This window comes from Solanum verrucosum, unplaced genomic scaffold (genome assembly GCF_900185275.1).
Source record: "Solanum verrucosum unplaced genomic scaffold, falcon-dt-bn FXZP01000252.1, whole genome shotgun sequence".
Classification (NCBI taxonomy): domain Eukaryota; kingdom Viridiplantae; phylum Streptophyta; class Magnoliopsida; order Solanales; family Solanaceae; genus Solanum; species Solanum verrucosum.
Window position 1 is genome coordinate 4,331,460 of NW_026019988.1, and position 18,014 is coordinate 4,349,473.

Here is an 18,014-nt window from a genome sequence, read left to right on the forward strand (position 1 = left end):
TAGAGTTTTTTTAAAAAAAAATTATAAATAAATAATTTAACTATCATCCCCTCCTCAATTATCCATGTCATACCCCTACCCCCAACCCTCACCCCACCCCGTCCACACCCCCACTCCTGCCTCCCCCCCCCCCCCTCCTGCTTCAGTTCTCCAACAATATTACATCCCACCTGTACCCCAACCCAACCTCCATTCCCACTCCCCAATTTTGAATTCTTCTCGAACTAGAGTTCAAAACTTAGATAGTTTCTTCAATGGAGATTTTGGACCATGTTTTATGAAATTTATTTGGATTGAAAGAAAAATAAAACTGATAGTAGATATTGAATTCAGTGGTAGTGAAGGGATAAATTTTGCGGTGGGTTATAATTTTCATGGTGATTGTTAAAAGTTTTAATGGTTAAAATAAGTGGGTTTAGTGGTTATGAAGTGGATGTTGATAATGAAGAAGAAGGAATCAAATGACATGAAATTTTATAAAAAAAATTATAGATCTGATCATTTATTGACGTGGCACTGACATAATGATAACTTGGAGGTGAGTGTAAAACACCTCCTATCATGTGAGTGGTTATATAGGTTTTAGGTTGTGTTAAGGATGCGTTTATTACACTTAAAAATAATTCAAGGGGGGTAATAGGACTCATGTATAGTTAAAGTGTATCGTTGGGATTTCACGTATAGTTGAGGGGGGTACTTGTACATTTTGCAAATGAACTTTTCTCATCTTCAAGTGAACAACATTGAAACCATTTATTGTATGGGTAAAATCCACAGAAACGTTTGCCTTTTCTTGCCAAAATCTACACTTTGATGATGAACTTATTCCAGTAAATCAAATACAGATCAAGTTTACACGTTGATCCCTCTATGATGGCGTTCTTCTTCCTCTCCGACTTTGACAATAACATAGCTTCAACATTTAAAAGAATCACCAATTACACGATCTAGTGTGGAAATATATAGATTTGGTACCTTGGAACTGGAAAATTTCAAAGGGTCCTAAATACAAACCTCTTATGATGTGAATGATTTGTATGGAGAAAGAAAAAATCCCCTCGGAGCCATGGCAGAACGAATCTTGGTCATTTCTTATCCACATTACCAGATGGTTCCTGAGGTATGCAATCCGTGCATGCATTACTAGCTGGTGGAGGTAGGTCATCTGAAACCTTAATCCGAAAAGTTTGCTGCTTCTCTTCATTCCCCGGGACATGGACGAGAGCTTCCATAATGAGTATCTCCCAGTCGCTTGCCCGTAAAAATGATGACCATTTGTCCTCTGCTCCAAATATTAAACAGCAGTACTAGTTAAATATGTAGAACAAGTATGTTGAGACAATTATGAACATGTTTATGCAGACAATAAACCAGTTTTCTCTTTTAATCTTTTCTCTACAGTAAAGTTGAGCTAATGAGTTAAGGTCATTGTTCGCTTTAAAATTAGAAATGGATTCTATACAATTCAACCAAATCTAAGAAATGATCAAAAATATAAATGATTTTTGAATTGGATTCTATATAAGTTCAAGTGTCGTTTTTGAATGAAGTTAGACAACAATTCATAGGGGAAAAAAAAAAAACACCACTTCCTGGAACATCCTCATTATTAAGAAATAGCTAGTCACATTCCAGTATCCTCATTTCTTAATGGAAAGCTAAACAATCTAAAGACACTGTTTTTTGTTACAAGTAAAAGAAAGACGACAGTAAAAATATACTCCCTGGTTTTGACTTACGAAATTTAAGAAGTAAAGAAGGTTTTTGAATCTTGTGATCTTAAACAAAAGATACGTAGGATGTATCAAAATGTCCTTTAATGTTGTGGTCTTAAAAATGCCACATGGAAAGTTGAAATCAAAAATGAAAAAAGACATTCTTTTTTAAATGACCTAAAATATTAAGTAAAACAAACAAATTGAAACGGAGGGAGTAACTGCTTTACTCAATAGATTTCTCTGTTGATAATGGCATTGATTTGGATCTTTGCAGGAGCATTTTGAACTTATCACCACCATGACTAACAACTACAGCTTAAATATTCACAATCGATATATCAGGGATTGAAAAAGTAGAATAAAGGATGTCCAAATTTCAGAACGTATTTCTGAAACAAAAAACAAGATGGAGAATGTCTGCTCAAAGTAGTATATAAGGAACAGAACCAACCTCCATTACGAACTGCCTTCAGCTGAAAAATTCCGGTGCCTTGGGGTCCAGAGACAGGAAATGTACATGATACAGATTGCCTTTGGTGAGCTACTGCTAGTGATGCATTATACCAAGGACCTCTAACAATGGGCTCCCCAATGGCATCTATAATCGGCTTGTTCTTACTGGCTCTTTCCAAGGCCTTGCTGCAAGACCAAACAATGAAGGATGAAACAAGAAACAGGTATAACAATAGCCACGAAAGTCACAGTTATCCCCTACAAGACCCTTGCTACCCCTATCCTCATTGCCACCCAAGAAAATATATATATCAATGTGTTTTGTATTACACACTTACTACTACAGAAGTATGTGAAATGTGAAAACAAAATCAGTGTTCTGTAAAGCATCAACATTTTCCTCAACTGAAATATTTCCATATGCCTTGAGCAAGAAGGAAATTTGTAAGATCATGGTAGCTGACATCACATCTAGGATTCCAGAAACCATTAAAAGGACAGTTATAATTAGCTCCAATATTTCAGAGAAATGAGTGTGTGGAATTACAAGATGAACAGTGTGAAGTTCATGTTTTATGAAGCCATAGTATAACTGATTAGAAGTGTTTTTTTTTTTTGAGAAAGACTGATCAGTAGTGTTTTGTTCTCAATACAAAGATTTTGGCCTCAGATCTTTATTTTACCTAAGAAGTTATTCAACAAATTAAAGCAGTATGCAGGAGGTTCTTATATACGGGATGTTCTGCAGTATCTGCTTTTTTAGCTTGGGACAAATCCTGTGATCCAAGAATCAGCTGGTGGCTTAAATATTCTTGACATCCTAACTTGATATAGAGCAGCAATATGCAAACTATTGTGTAACCTGTGTACAAAGGACAAACTTATGAGTTCAGGTTCATATATAATACGGGACAGGTAGGATGGCATGACTAAATTAATACTAAGCAGGCTTCGTTGATGGTGCAAAAGATATCATAAAGGCCATGAAACACTTTGAAGATGTTGGTTACTTGGTCAGTGATCTATTGCAGATGCAAGCTTTCTCCATAAAAGAAGATGCATCTAAAGCTGACAGGGATTTCCTCAAGGTGCCTAGGAAAAGATTAGTACGTAACAATCATGACTTTCCAAGGTGGATATTCATCTTTAGGCTGGTAGCTTATGGCAAATTATATACAAGAGTAAAAATAGTTCTTTGGGGTATGGTGGCTAATTTGATATGTTTTTGGTGTAGTGAAGATAAGTGTGAGATATCTGCTTCCATATGGAACAAAATCCTACAGTGGCAAGGAATACAAAGGCAAGCATTGGATCGGCAAGGGTAGTTGCACTGTTGCAGTGGGAAAGAACACATTGTGAGGATATAAGAGCAGGTGTATAAGTTTATGGAATGGCATTAGCTGGTACCTTAGAGGCACAAATACTTGTCCTCTATTTCGGTATAGTGGATCTTCTTCTCCCTCGGACTATCTATCTCCTCCAAAGAGTTCAATTGATTACGTTTTTTTGACATTGTCGAGTATTATTGGTCCCGGTAAAACTCATCACTCAAAACCAACCTCGTTATTGTTGATAAGAACCACACTTTTTTATTATTTTTTTGGTTTAAAACAGCAACCCTTGATATTCACATTAAACTAGTTACCCACAATAAGAGGTTTCTTTGAATAGATGGCACAAATCAAGGAAATTCAGTTGGTAAAGATTCTAGAAATATTGGTATTTGGCTACTTCTAACAAAATTCAGCATTGGTCGAGTCTTATAATACATATTTGTACCCTTAATGTTACCTTTTAGTCAGTTTGCACCAAATGGGCATAGTGTTTCTTTTATCAAATCCACATTTGGAGTGGTGATAAATGCTAGAGTTACCTTATCATTGACATCATAAGGCTGTAGAGTTCATCGATTTTTTCCACCCCTTGCTCCTTAACCCTACTAACCAATGCATCTTTATTTGTCATAGATGCATTTGTAGCTATTATTTTTAGGGAAAACATGTCAATGTAAAGACTAAAGAGGGGGGGGGGGGGGCATTTTTTAATGTTTACATCAGCAAAATTCTCTATTCTCCACCGAAATCAACATATCTCCAATCAGTGTTCTGTTTGCTCGCGTACAATCTTCTACTCTCCTTTACCATGGCACAAAACTCTACCTCATCTAAGTCAACTTCATCCTAGTGACACATGGTCTCACCCTAGTAAAACCCCAGTTGAGGAAAAAGGAATGGATTTTGACCCTGAAGACGACATAGAAAATGCCTTCATCAACCATTAGAGATGGGAGGAGTTTGCAAGGAGCTAACTTTTATGGGGATTTAGTCGAGTTTTATAATAACCTAGATGAGAACACCAATGTATATACTATAATGGGCAACATTATCGACTACTCATCAGCAACAATCAATGAACTCTACACCCTTCTGAAGTCGATGATGAGGTAACTTTAGCATTTCTCAAAATTCCAAATCTGGATTTAATGGAAAAAAGACTGCCCATTTGGTGCAAACTAGCTAAAAGGTAGAATTAAGGGTACAAATATGTGGTGCAAGGCTCGACCAACTCTAAATTTTGTTAGTACTAGATTGGTCCCAAATAACAATATGTCTAGAATCATACTAACAAAATTTCCTTGGTTCATGTCATCAACCCAAAGAAACTTCTAAATGTGGGTAATTAGATTAATGTGAATATCAGGGGTTATCATTTTGAGCCAAAAATTAGAAGAAAATGTGGTTTCCATCAACAATAACAATGTTGATTTTGAATGCTGGAAACTACCCGGACCAATGATTCCACCGACAATGTAAAAAAAGATAATCAACAGAACTCTTTCGAAGACACTGGTGGAAGCGGATGGTCCAAGGAAGGAAATCGGAGAAGCAGGTCTACTATAAAGGAACAGAGGACAAGCATTTGTGCATCCAGGAACAGTGAGGTACATTGTGGAACTTTTTGATACAATGATTGAAATATTAAAGCCAAAATGAATGAAATCTTTGAGGGAATGGACGGTAGGCTGATGAAAAAAATTGGACAGAATTGAACACATTAAAATGCGGGAAGCAATCTACTATACTGCCATTCATTTGGGGACTTCTTAGCTTTGAGAAAGGAATGAATCAGTGTTATCAAAAGCGTGCTTAAGCCCTAAAGCGAGGCTCAAAATGTGTTGAGCGCTTCGCCTCACTTTATGTGCGCTTCAGTGTCGTCATCAAGGTTCTAGGGAAAACGTTTCCTTGCCAATGAGCCTCTTATGAAGAAGTGAAACTAAACAATTGATAGTTCACTTTATCATAATTTTTCTTCAATTTCTTTGGTCATATTTGTCGTTCATGTTTATAATTATTAGTCTTGGACTAATCATATATATTTGTATTCTTTTCTCCCTTTGCGCCTTTTTTCATTAAATCCCACGCTTTATTTGCGTTTAAAGCCCCCACGGACCTTAGAGCTTTTTTGCGCTTTTCGCCTTTGATACCACTGGAATGAATGCATACTGCGGATGCAAGGAACCATGTGAATTTTACTAATTGCAATTTGTAGATTCATCTGATTTCTCAAAATGGAAAATCAATCTCTGAGGGTCTATCGGAAACAGTCCCTCTACCCTGCAAAGGTAGGGGTTAAGGTATGTGTATATCCTACCTTCCCCAGAACCTGCTTGTGGGAATCCTTTGGTGTGTTGTTGTTTTTGGAACATCAGCCCCCACAAACTCAAAATGCATCACCACCATCACTGACTCCGGCAGTCCCTATTGTATCTAAAACTAGTAGCAACATATTTTCAGGTCTACCGGATTTGAGTGACATTTTGGAGAGGTACACCCCTTTGTTTTAACCTAGATCAAGCAGCACCAAGAGGTAGGGAGAAAGGAAAACAAATTTTGGAGCAACAAAATGTGCCCTCTGAGACAGATTGCGGTAGAGGGTCGAGAGCATCTCAAAAGTACTTGGACTTTTAACCATCACATTAGCTAGCAATTAAACTATATCATAGAAAAGCTCAACTTACTAGAGTCAAGGTTCTTTGCGCAATCTGAATGTGAAGATAAGATCTATTCAAAATACAATTATTAATAAGATCAAGTTTGGTATTTAATTGGAGAAGGGTAGAGTGAAGACCCATTATCCACCGAATTTCAAAGCTGAAAAGAGGAAAATTCTAGGAGAGTGTCATCTCAAAAAGATTACCTTTAATTTCGCACTTTTCACCTATGAAACTCGGTGGATAATGGGTCGTCCCTCTACCCATCTCCAATTAAAATACCAGACTTGGTTCACAGGCCGGGATTCTAACTACTGACATGCCCCTACCACACATCGCGCTATGTACTGCCTCCGCAATTTAAACTAAATCATTGGGGCAAGGTCTATTTTGAATGGAATTACAGGATCAAATTAATTCTTAACTTCATAACTCTTCCCTCGAATAACACTTACAGGGAATTCCTAATTTCTAGTGAAAATAATGATTTTACCACTATCTTGCCAATCAGAGCAGACAAAATACACCTAGAGAAAATAAATTCCAACTTGAAGAGCCTTTAAGCGCAATATCATATTATAGAAGTATCATAAATCACATCCTAAAAAACAAGTTTGAATATTCATTTGGCGTTCTCAAGGTCAATCTGAATCAAAAAAGCAGGAGCCTTCCCAAACAGTCACTCCTCCCATATTATCAAAATCACAGGGATAACAGGTAGCGAAAAAAGCAAACCTGCTACAGCTATGATATATGGAGAGATCATCAAGAGCACTTAGAGCAACACCTCCAGTTAAGCAAATCAAGGTCCCTGACACTATCCTTCTCCCCCATGTCTTTGCCTTCCCTTCCTCCGCCACCACTTTTCCCGAACTACATCATATCAATCAATCAATCAATCAATCAACCAAGAGTGGATGCACAATATACATTATAGAGAATAGATTCAACCAAACACAATAGCTCTAGTTTAGAAACCTATTAAGTATATAAAAATATTGTATACGAACCCAGAAACTCAAATGGTCAGTTAGATTCAGTAGCATCATCCCGAACCCATAAAGTTCAAATCTTGGATCTGCCTCTGCAATCAACTAACACCTCAACACCAAACCAGTTGGGACAGACTATATGAATCCTCTCTACCCATTCCACTTTTCCCGAACTACATCATGTCAATCAATCAATCAGTCAACAAGGGAAGATGCACAATATACACTATCAAATCAACCAAACACAGTAGCTCTAGTTTACTTCAGATTCTGTATATATGTTAAGAAACATATTAACTATGTACAAATATTAAATTTCGAACCCAGTAACGCAAATGGTCAGTTGGATTCAGTAGCATCAATCCAAACCCATAAGTTCAAATCTTGGATCCCCCTCCACATTCAACTAACACCTCAACACCAAATCAATTGGGATAAACTCTATAAATCCTCTATACTCATTTCATTCTACAAAAACCCATTTGATCCCAACACTAAATAATTCATCAAACTACAATTTCCCCACAAAATTTTAATAATTTTTGTATATAAGTCGACTCTATTTCTTCCATATATATATAAAAAGGAAATTTTAACTATGATGCAAAAATGGTATCAAAATTTTTTTTAAAAATAATCTTACGCAGATGGAGTGCGACGCAAGAAGGAGATAAATCTTCGCCCCAACATTTTGCTTCTGTGAGTTTCTTCAGCTTGAAAAAACCTCTCTTAAACCCCAAAAATCATATGGAATGTTAAAATTATTGTTTATCTGCAGCCTGCTCAAACGACGTCGTAGTTTGGTCAAAAAGCAAAATGAATAATTATTTTGTACGAAAATAAACAATTTAGTTTTTTCTTAATAAAGTTGGGTAAATAAAATAAACTGAAAGTATATACAAAGAATATGAAATGAACGCAAAAGTAAAAATATGGTCAAGAATAGATTATCGAACCAAGTATAAATTTCAAATATAAACAATTTTTACACCTCTGATTGAAATATAACCATTATCAAGACTTTGTAATTGAAGTAGCTAAAAGATTTTACAATTTAGTGTTGTTGAATAGAGTTATTGTACTTATATAGTTGAAATTTATTAAAGTCATGATATTATGATTCAAAACTCAATAAATAATTGTAATTTATCTATTCTCTATCCCTTTTTACATCATTATTAGAGGAAATTTCGTAAATAGCCATTATAATAAATTTAATTAAGCTCATTAGTTATAGTTTGCATATTTACGGGTTGTAGCAATAGTTTAAGATGTTATGGGCGACCTCGTTTGTATAATTCGCGTGTATTTGAGTAATTAAGCTATTTTCGTCCGTATTTGTATAAACTGGTTACTATCAATTGATTTGTATTTATTTTTGTTTAAATTATTTTCGATTGATAATGGTAATTTTGGTGGAAAAAGTGTTTGTAGCTATTTCCCTCTAATCTCTATAGTTGTATAAATGGAGTAGTAACAACTGTTATACTGATTATATTATACAAATTTCGGAATCATATAAATATGATAAAATTTGAATTTATACAAACACAAACATTTGAACGTTAAATAATTATGCAAATTATATTATCAAATTACATTATACAAAAGTTATTAAAATTAATTATACAAAATCCGAAAATTACATGTTTATACAACTCAAACTTGGCTGTGTAATTTTGCCAAGAAACTAGTGGTGAATGATTATTAATTCAAACTATAATTATTAACTAATTTACTAATATAAATTTACTTATTCATGCAATTTCCCCTAATTATTAAGTTCTTTTTAGTTTACACTAAGATCCAAATTGATGATGTGTGCCTATCCACAAATCATGTTGCTTAAATTGTACCCAACCTAAATATAATATTATTATTCGAACAATCATAGAAGCGGCTTGAAATAGATTGGATTCACATTATCTTGCATTTGGGTTTTGCATATTGATTAGATATGAAATTTAGTACATTTGTTTGACTAGTATATTTAATACTATTTGATTTTTTGAAATATATTGAACAATACTAAACAAAATTGGATTATAAAACTTGTGAAACTCGTAATTCCTCTGTCTCATATTAGTTGATCAATTTTCTTTTTATATGCATATTAAGAAATCATAAATAAAAAATAATTTTACTAATTCACCCCTTAAAAACTTCTTGAAAATTTTACAAACAAATATGAATATTTCCAAAAGGATAATATAGGAAAAATTTAATTAATGTTTTCTTAATTTATAAAATGAACAACTATTTTAATAAGATGATCAACTAATATGAAACGGAATATTAATAGCATGAAAAATTGTTGTCAAATAATAATTATAGTGTATAGCATCACAAATCACAAAGTATAATATAAAATTGGGATATAGAGAGTACAACCAAAATTATGACAACTAATGTAACAGACAAAGTCTGCTAATATTCGAAATGAAAGTTTTAATACCAAACTTTGCCATATTCACTGTATTTAGCATAACAGCTTTCCAGTTCTTTTTCTTCTTTTTTTTTTATAATCATGAACGGTGTTTGTGTGCGCCTTAATTAAATCTTCTAGATATCTACCAATTACCATCATCAATAATGGATGACTCTGTCTATCAAAACTGACACGTGAGGGAAAAAAACTACATAATGTTGTCTCTGGTGAGATTTAAACAATATCCCAATTATTTGATGTGTATTAATAAATTATAATTTTAGTAATAAGAATGTATATGAAAACACGTATCATGTATTCATCGGGTTGGTATAAATACTAGACAGAGGTAAGTTGTAGTTCTTTCCTTTACTTTTCTCAAAATCATGTCAGACCAACTATAAGATTCACAAACAACTACACGTCAGTCTCAAACATGTTTGGGTTAGTTGTATGAATTCTCACCGACCATGTTACTCCATTTAAATTCTATCAGACATGTATAAGATTCTCAAAAAGCAGTACAAAAATGTTAAAAAGTCCTTTTCTTCACATCTTTGGCTCTCAAAAGATGATCAACAACAGTCAATTTAGCATGGATGTGAGGAAAACATCAATGTTAAATTTCCATCTAGATCAAAATAAGAACTGTAGATTGCTAAGATAATTGATACAAATTTACAATATAGTTCCTAGATTCCCAGATTCAGTCTAGTATCATAAGCATTTCTTCTCATAGAAATGTCCGCAAATTTGATCAATTACTCTTCGTGCTCTATCAACAGATATAGATATATGCTCACCAAGTAAGTCGTCTCATCGTTTCCTATCGGTTCAGGTAGTGTGTATATGGTTAAAGATGTTGTCATTCATTCTCCATTCATGTAACAAGGGGAGAAGCAGCTGGCCTCGGATAAGACGTAGTTTTTCTTCCTGAAGCTTCATCGGTAGAGGTTCTGTGATGCTTCCTTTGTGTAGTTTCGCGTTTGAGACTTCCTGATTCGTTTAAGTTCTGAAGTTGCTCCAATGCCTTTACGACCTCGGGCATTTTGGGCCTGAATTTGGGTTCTAATGCCAGGCATTTGACTGCAAGAAGTGCTGCTTTCAGTGCTCCTTCCACTGAGTACTGACCTTCTATACGGTGATCCATAATACGGAGGACTTTACGTTTACTAGTAAGGAAAGGCTTAGCCCATTCGATCAGATTATGTTCCCCATGGGGGCGGTTTTTGTCCATCACTCGACGGCCTGTCAGCATTTCTAGAAGAACAACCCCGAAACTGTATACGTCACTTCTAGCGGTTATATGACCTACGCATGTGAGGTGACAATCAGAAGCTGAGAAAAAATTTACTCCAGGATATCAGAGCAGAAAGGGGAAGTTTCAAGGCCGAAACATTTAAACAGAAAGACGAAAATGATTAAATAAGGGATAAAGAACAGCAATAAACTCGAGGGGATTAGATTTTTGTTGAATAGGGATATATAACAGAGCAAACCAAATAGCATTACACTTCCGATTTCTTTCAAAACACATAGTATTGATATTCTCGAGTATGAAAGACTTGCAAATTAGACAAATAGACAACTATCAAGAACTAAATAGAGGAGATAACTCTTAAGAGAAACAGAACCGAAATATATATATATATATATGCCAAACGTTCAGACGAAAACAAATGTGGGTGAATAGGGCCATTTCTGGACAGAAACAGTTGAAGGAGTAAATTGAAAATACAACATACATGAAGGTAGAGAGGTTGTTTCCGATAGACCCTCAACTTAAGTAAAGCATAACAACAATTAGGAATAAATTGAAATTGTATATTACCTGTGGCCATATACTCGGGAGCAGCATAACCAAAGGTACCCATTACTCTAGTAGATACATGGCTTTTACCATCGATTGGCCCATCCTTTGCCAATCCAAAATCAGAAAGCTTTGCATTGTAATTCTGTCAATTCATGGCATGGAAAGATTGTAAGAAGACTACAGAAACATTCTTAAACCTTTAAAAGACTAAATTCTAAAGGTGTTTTCACATACAGCATCAAGCAAAATGTTAGATGATTTGAAATCCCGATATATAACTTTAGCTTCTGGGCTGTGGAGATATGTCAGTCCCTTAGCTGCCTCGAGAGCAACCTTCATCCGGAGATTCCATGATAGCGGTTGGAAATAAGTACTCCCTGTTCAAAATGTACCAAAGGTTAAGTCATGACATTACATGGACGATATTCCTGGATGTCCTCAAATCAGATGCGGATTCAAGATTTGAAGTTTATGGGTTCCTATAACGAACTAAGTTCACAGTAAAATACTTACAGATATTTAGTAGATTTCTTATTCTTATACATGGTTTAGAAAAAAGTAATCGGGTTCCCATGAATCCACATATCATACAGTGGATCCACCCCTGCCTCAAATACGGAATTTTATGGTTTTAGATGAGCTATACTTACTTCTGAATAGATGATTTTCCAAACTTCCTCTCGGCATGAATTCGTACACCAGAAGCCTGTGTTCATCTTCTAAGCAATATCCGATCAACTTCACGAGATTAGGATGAGATAACTGGCTCAGGTAAGTGATTTCCGCCTGAAGTTAAAGTTTACCGAGCAAACAATTAATCAACTTATCAACATCAAGAATTATAGGAAACATGATCAGCTAACTACATTACAGAAAAATGATCTATCTTTAACAATTTCGATATGTCTTTAATATTAACGATCATCGAAAATTTTAAAGGGAAGAGTATATATACCAGCCATTCCTTGTGACCTTGAAAGCCTTCTTGGTTCAATCTCTTTACAGCTATAACCAATCCAGTCCCTGGCCTTGCAGCTTTAAACGTATTCTCGTCTATCCAACCCTTAAATACACAACCAAAACCACCTTCTCCCAACACACTATCTGGACGGAAGTTCCTCGTGGCTACTCGGAGTTCATTGAAACTAAAGCTATTCAGATTCGACAATTCCAGAATTTCACTCTGACTACGAGGAGTCAACGGAGCCGATGAATATGAATGCCTACTACTCAACTCTCTTCCATCACTTGCTCCTGTTAAAAAAAAAATAAAAAAAACTCTTACTTATAATCAATAATATCGTGTTCATTTATCGAATTAATTAAGAATCTTGAACATAGCAATTATCTACAAGAGTGTTGAATAATGACAGCAGCCTAAGCAAAATGCTTTACTTCTTTTTTCCTCTTTCTTTTTATAACTATGGTACTCAAGCCAGCTCGAGTGCTCTAATTCAATTCCGCAAGATACATGCTACCTCTCACCAACACAGATACCGCGAGTAATCTCACTAACATAGACACCTCCCAAAATCCAGATATAACTAAGAAATAGTTCCATAAACTTCATACAAAATTTCTTCCAATCAATCCAATAAACACTAGAGACTATGGTTTTTACTTAACAATTAGCCAACGATTGACCATAGATTTCGGATCAGATTTTAGAATTTTTTTACAAAAACGGCCTTAGAGGAGTGTTTGAACTTTCGGAATTTCCACTAACAAAACTTCAAAAAAAAAAAATCCAACTAAAATGCATTTCGAAACACAAAGTTCAAATTCTCAAAATTCACTTCAAAAACTCAAATTTTCAAGTTTCGAGTTTCAATTTCAAAATCTATAACCAAACAGGAGCTAAAAATAGAAAGAAAATTCACTCATAAATTTCCACAAATAGCATAAAAAAAAAATCTAAACTTTTCCAGTCCCATTAATAATTCTCTAAACATATCCTAGCTAACTGAAATAAAAAATCACATATCCCGATACACTAAACTCTCACTATAACCCAATAAAACCCAAACCACAAAAGTCTATTATACTGTTTTCACAGCTCAAACTAGTAAGCACCCGATGCACTAAACTCCGGCTATAACCCAACAAAACTCGAACCATAAAAGTAAGCACATATCCCGATGCACTAAAACTCTGCCTGTGACCCAACAAAAGTCTATTATTTCCACAGCTCAAACTCGTAACTTTTTGATCACATGACAGTTGAATAAAGAACTGAAAAACAAAAACAGATAAAATTATAATAAAAAAAAAATACCATGATGAAGAGGACTTTCTGCTTTAATTCGAACACTTAAACAAGAACCCATTAAAATTTATGAACCAAAAGTTTCAATCTTTGTAAGAAAAAAAAAACTCTTATAAAAAATGACTAGTGATTGAATTGATTCTTGTGGGTTTACATATATAAACTCAAAAAAAGGGTGAAATGTATAAAAGCCAAAAATATGAAGTGTGAACGAAAAGAAATGTAGTTTATATATGTGTTGGAAAAAAAAAAATTGACACTTTGTTGGGTTGTCTTTCACGAGAATCTCTTGTAAGAAAAAAATAAAAATAAAATAAAAAAATCACAAAGGCCAAAATCTACAAAAGTGTACTTTGACCTTTCCTCTTGTCTTAGTCAATATGATTTGTTTTTCGTATATTAATTTCTGTCTCGATTTATGTGATTTGTTCGAGTGAAATTTTTTTAATAAAAAGATTATAGTTTAGAATGGATATTTTTAAAATTAAATTATTACTAAATATAAAAATATATCATTTTTTAGATAGACAAAAAAGGAAAGTGTATTATATAAATTGGGACAAAAAAATGATAAAAATAATCCTTATATTTTGAGATATATATGAAATTGTCCCTTAAATATACTCTCTCCGTCTCTCTTTACCTGTCCAATTTTAATTTTTTATTTGTTTTTTTTACTCGTCACTTTTGAAAAATTAAGAAAACACAATATTTTTTATTTATTATACTATCAATTTATTTAGAGAGTTAATATTTTTGAAAAAGGTAGAACCTCTTTATTGAGTAAATTTATTTTGAAATTCTATTCATTAATAGAAGTAAAAATGATAAACTCACTATATTAATTTATTTTTTGAATAGATGTCAAAAATATACAAGTAAATAGGAACCCAGGGAGTATGCTTCACTATATAATAACTTCTTTCCACTAATACATTCCCAATAAAAACTGCAAATAAATTTTATAAAAATTGTGAAGGAAATTTTTTCAACTAGAACATCATGAAAGTAAACCTCAAAAATGTTCCATCAAACTTATATAATAGATTAAAAATAGGAGAAATTTTAAGAAATTATACATTTCTAAATGTAAATTCATATTAAATTCCTTTTTTTTGTCATAGTTTGATGTGCAATCCTTCTTCAAACCTTTTATAAACACGAGATATTTGATGCATCAAATTGCACTTTATTTGTATAAATCTAATAATTAAAATTTATTAAATACATTACGGCGATCAAATAAACCTACTTTTACAAACCTAAATGGCCAAAATTATTACAAAAAAATATATAAGGATCATTTTGAATTGACCTCCAAATACAAGAGCCAAAGAACTATTTTTGGTTAATTTTTTCAAAAAGAAAGAGTGAAAAGGCAAATAGTGAATGGAGTGTAGGGACCAATTTAGCTTTTATTTAGAGCCTTTAAAGCTTATCTTCTTTTTTAATAAAGGTTTCTTTATTTCTTTTGGCTGCTGGCTCTGTGCAACTTGTACAAGAAGACAAACGTGTGCATTTAGTGCACCAAATTTAATCATCAACTTTCAAAAAATAATAATTAGATTAAAAAAAAAAATCTAGAAGTATACTCCAGCTATCCGTCTTAATTTATGTGATATTGTTTGATGTAACCAAGGGCGGCTCAACATGATTAGTGGCCTAAAGCGAAATTTCAATTCGGGGCCTAAAATATAATCAAACTTCATATACATATTTATTCAAAAATTATTTTTCTTACACTATTTAGATGAAAATTATTAGTATTTTAATATTGTTTTCTTAGTTATTAGTTTTAGGTAAGATTTTATCAACTCAACATTGAAAAACGTCCTTTTAGTGAGACAATTATTATATGAATTGTTAACATAATTATACAAGTAATAAGTTGATAAATATTAAATAGAGATAAGATTTAGAATCATAGAATTTGACACAAGAAGTTGATGACTTGGTATACCCCATTTTAATATGATTGTAGTAATGCTTGAAACTAAAATTTAAAATGAAATAAAAAAGAATTTGTAATTCACTTTGTTCAACACTTTTCACTATTAATTCTTATTTTTAACAAAGTACAAAAGATGTTAAAATGGGTAAAATAATATATTTTTAAAAAAATTACTTTTTATCATAAATAATCAATTTTTTCTATAAAAATTTTAACACATAATTTATTCTTGATTTTGGGGCCCCCGAAATTTGGGGGCCTAAGGCAAAAGCCTTATTTCCCAAAGCATAGAGCCGGCACTGGATGTAACATAAAATTTAAGAAATTATATGTATGCATTACCCTCCACGGACACTACTATGAGTAAAGTCTAAATATACAATGTCTTCTCTAGATCTTACTTCACAAAATACATAAAATAAGAATAGGATAAGTATATATAATCTTTTTTTAGAAAATGTTATTATTTAATTTGTGTGATTATGTTTGACGAAATTATTTGTGTGTACAAACCTTACTTATAATAGCTGAGAGTAAAGTCTAAATATACAACCTCTTCTTTGGATCTTACTTTCACAAAATAAGAATAAGATAGATATGTACACCCTTCTTTTTCAAATATATTGTTGCATTTGTTGGCATCTTCTTTGTTTTTTAATACTAATAATAGTTTTGGATAAACTTAATCAAAGCTACCTAATTATGAGAATTTATAGTCTGACTTTTATTAAGACTTTGGTATCAATCAACTAAAGAATGTAGTGTACTGAATGAGATTAAAAATTTTTTAATCAGATGTCTTGAATTTTGAATATATATTTTTATAGGTAGTGTTTCCTATAAATATGACCCTTATAAATTTAAATTTAATCAAATTTTAATATAAATATTAAATATTGAATTAAAAAAAAAATTGGGATCATAAGTGTAACTATTGATACTGGAGACTATTTATATTTTGTGTGGACTACTAAATTTACTGGTTAACAATAAATGTAGCGCTGTATAAAAAATTAAGGTATTGTTTGGTAAGGGAATAAAATAGATAAAACTATTTTAATGAATTGTAATATTTTATAGGATTAGTTATTTTCATAGTTTATATAAATAACTACTTCCTCCGTTCCATTTTATGTGGCAACATTTGATCGGGCACAGAGTTTAAGAAATAAATGAAGACTTTGAAATATTTACCAAATTGTCCTTTTAAAAGTAGACTCACTTTTCTCTCTTCTCATAAATGTATTGAAATATTATTTTAAGATTAAATGGGACCAACAAGGGTAAAAGAGGAATTTCACCTTTAAATACTTACCATATAAGGAAATGTGACATTCTTTTTGAAACTGACCAAAAAGAAAATGATGCCACATAAAATGGGACGGAGGGAGTAATACATTATGTTAGTATATATAGTGAGATGAATAATTTCAAGATTAATTAATATTTTTAATCAAATTCAGAATAAAAAATTCAACTATTTTATTATATTACGGAATCTTTCTTTTATTTATATTTATACTTGTCATATTTTATTTTATGGGCGCCAATTTCACTAATCGTTGGAGTCAAATCAAGTTAGGCTAATTTAATACTTTAAAACTTAAATGAGCGAAAAATATATCAAAAATATACTCCCTCTGTCCCTAATTACTTGTTCACTTTTGAATTGACACAAATATTAAGAAAGCAATTATTGATATAGTGAGTTTACCATTTTACCTCTATTAATTATAAAGTAAATACATTCAAAATTTAAGATTTTCAAGAAATTATATCTTTTTCAAAGTAATTAATTAAGGGTATAATAGGTAAAATTATTTTGTCCTTTCTTAATTTGTCAAAATAGACAAGTAATTAGGGACAGAGGGAGTAGTAAGTTATACTCCTTCCGTCCAACAATAGTTGTTCACTATACTAAAAATAGTTGTCCAACAATATTTGTCTAATTTAAAAAATCAAGAGATAATTTATCTTTTGTGTCTATTTTATCCTTCATATTAAATATTATTTATCATCTAACACATTTATCAAAACATTAAATTTAATAAAGTCAAAGGATAATACAGTAATATTACCCCTATTATTAATTGTTTATTAAGGAGCGTGTCAAGTCAAGAGTGGACAACTGTTGTTAGACAGAGGAAAAAATATTAGGAAAAATCCTTTTGGTCAGAATTTGGCCAAAATGGTATTTTACATATGTTATTTTACTTTTTTGAACATTTATATCTTTTTAACTTTTATATCTTTTAATTAAAAAATGATTTAAAGATTAATTTATATTAAAATAATACATTTTAAAACATTTATTAAAATTTATATAATTCGATTTTCGAAAAGTGAAATGAGTATTATATTTATGTGTTTTTGTGCTGGATGTCTGATTAGCTGCTTAAAGA

At 32.3% G+C, this 18,014-nt stretch overlaps 2 protein-coding genes across 2 annotated transcripts; both read right to left on the bottom strand.

Annotated features, from left to right (window-relative positions):
• Positions 1-732: 732 nt before the first annotated feature.
• On the bottom strand, positions 733-7,873 carry LOC125819019 (uncharacterized). Its single transcript, XM_049498531.1, has 4 exons — positions 7,798-7,873; positions 6,898-7,035; positions 2,170-2,357; positions 733-1,282 (listed from the first exon to the last, which is right to left on the bottom strand). Exons 1-4 carry the CDS (start codon positions 7,842-7,844, stop codon positions 1,086-1,088), a joined length of 570 nt encoding a protein of 189 aa, XP_049354488.1. The 5' UTR covers positions 7,845-7,873; the 3' UTR covers positions 733-1,085.
• Positions 7,874-10,075: 2,202 nt separating this feature from the next.
• LOC125819004 (probable serine/threonine-protein kinase PBL9) lies at positions 10,076-13,788 on the bottom strand. The gene is made up of 6 exons (XM_049498512.1): positions 13,671-13,788; positions 12,351-12,649; positions 12,046-12,181; positions 11,630-11,772; positions 11,414-11,537; positions 10,076-10,893 (listed from the first exon to the last, which is right to left on the bottom strand). The coding sequence occupies exons 1-6, from the start codon at positions 13,720-13,722 to the stop codon at positions 10,463-10,465; spliced, it is 1,185 nt and encodes a 394-aa protein (XP_049354469.1). The 5' UTR covers positions 13,723-13,788; the 3' UTR covers positions 10,076-10,462.
• Between the last annotated feature and the right edge of the window lie 4,226 nt (positions 13,789-18,014).

What these genes read in the sequence shown, in the direction of transcription:
- LOC125819019 (XM_049498531.1), bottom strand. Translation starts at nt 7,844, where the DNA reads ATGTTGGGGCGAAGATTTATCTCCTTCTTGCGTCGCACTCCATCTGC. An exon ending in TTGCGTCGCACTCCATCTGC is followed by an intron (nt 7,036 to 7,797) that starts GTAAGATTATTT and finishes GATATGATGTAG; the next exon opens with TTCGGGAAAAGTGGTGGCGG. An exon ending in GAAGGCAGTTCGTAATGGAG is followed by an intron (nt 1,283 to 2,169) that starts GTTGGTTCTGTT and finishes TATTTGGAGCAG; the next exon opens with AGGACAAATGGTCATCATTT.
- LOC125819004 (XM_049498512.1), bottom strand. Translation starts at nt 13,722, where the DNA reads ATGGGTTCTTGTTTAAGTGTTCGAATTAAAGCAGAAAGTCCTCTTCAT. An exon ending in AAGGTCACAAGGAATGGCTG is followed by an intron (nt 12,182 to 12,350) that starts GTATATATACTC and finishes CTTTAACTTCAG; the next exon opens with GCGGAAATCACTTACCTGAG. An exon ending in GGAAAATCATCTATTCAGAA is followed by an intron (nt 11,773 to 12,045) that starts GTAAGTATAGCT and finishes CATTTTGAACAG; the next exon opens with GGAGTACTTATTTCCAACCG.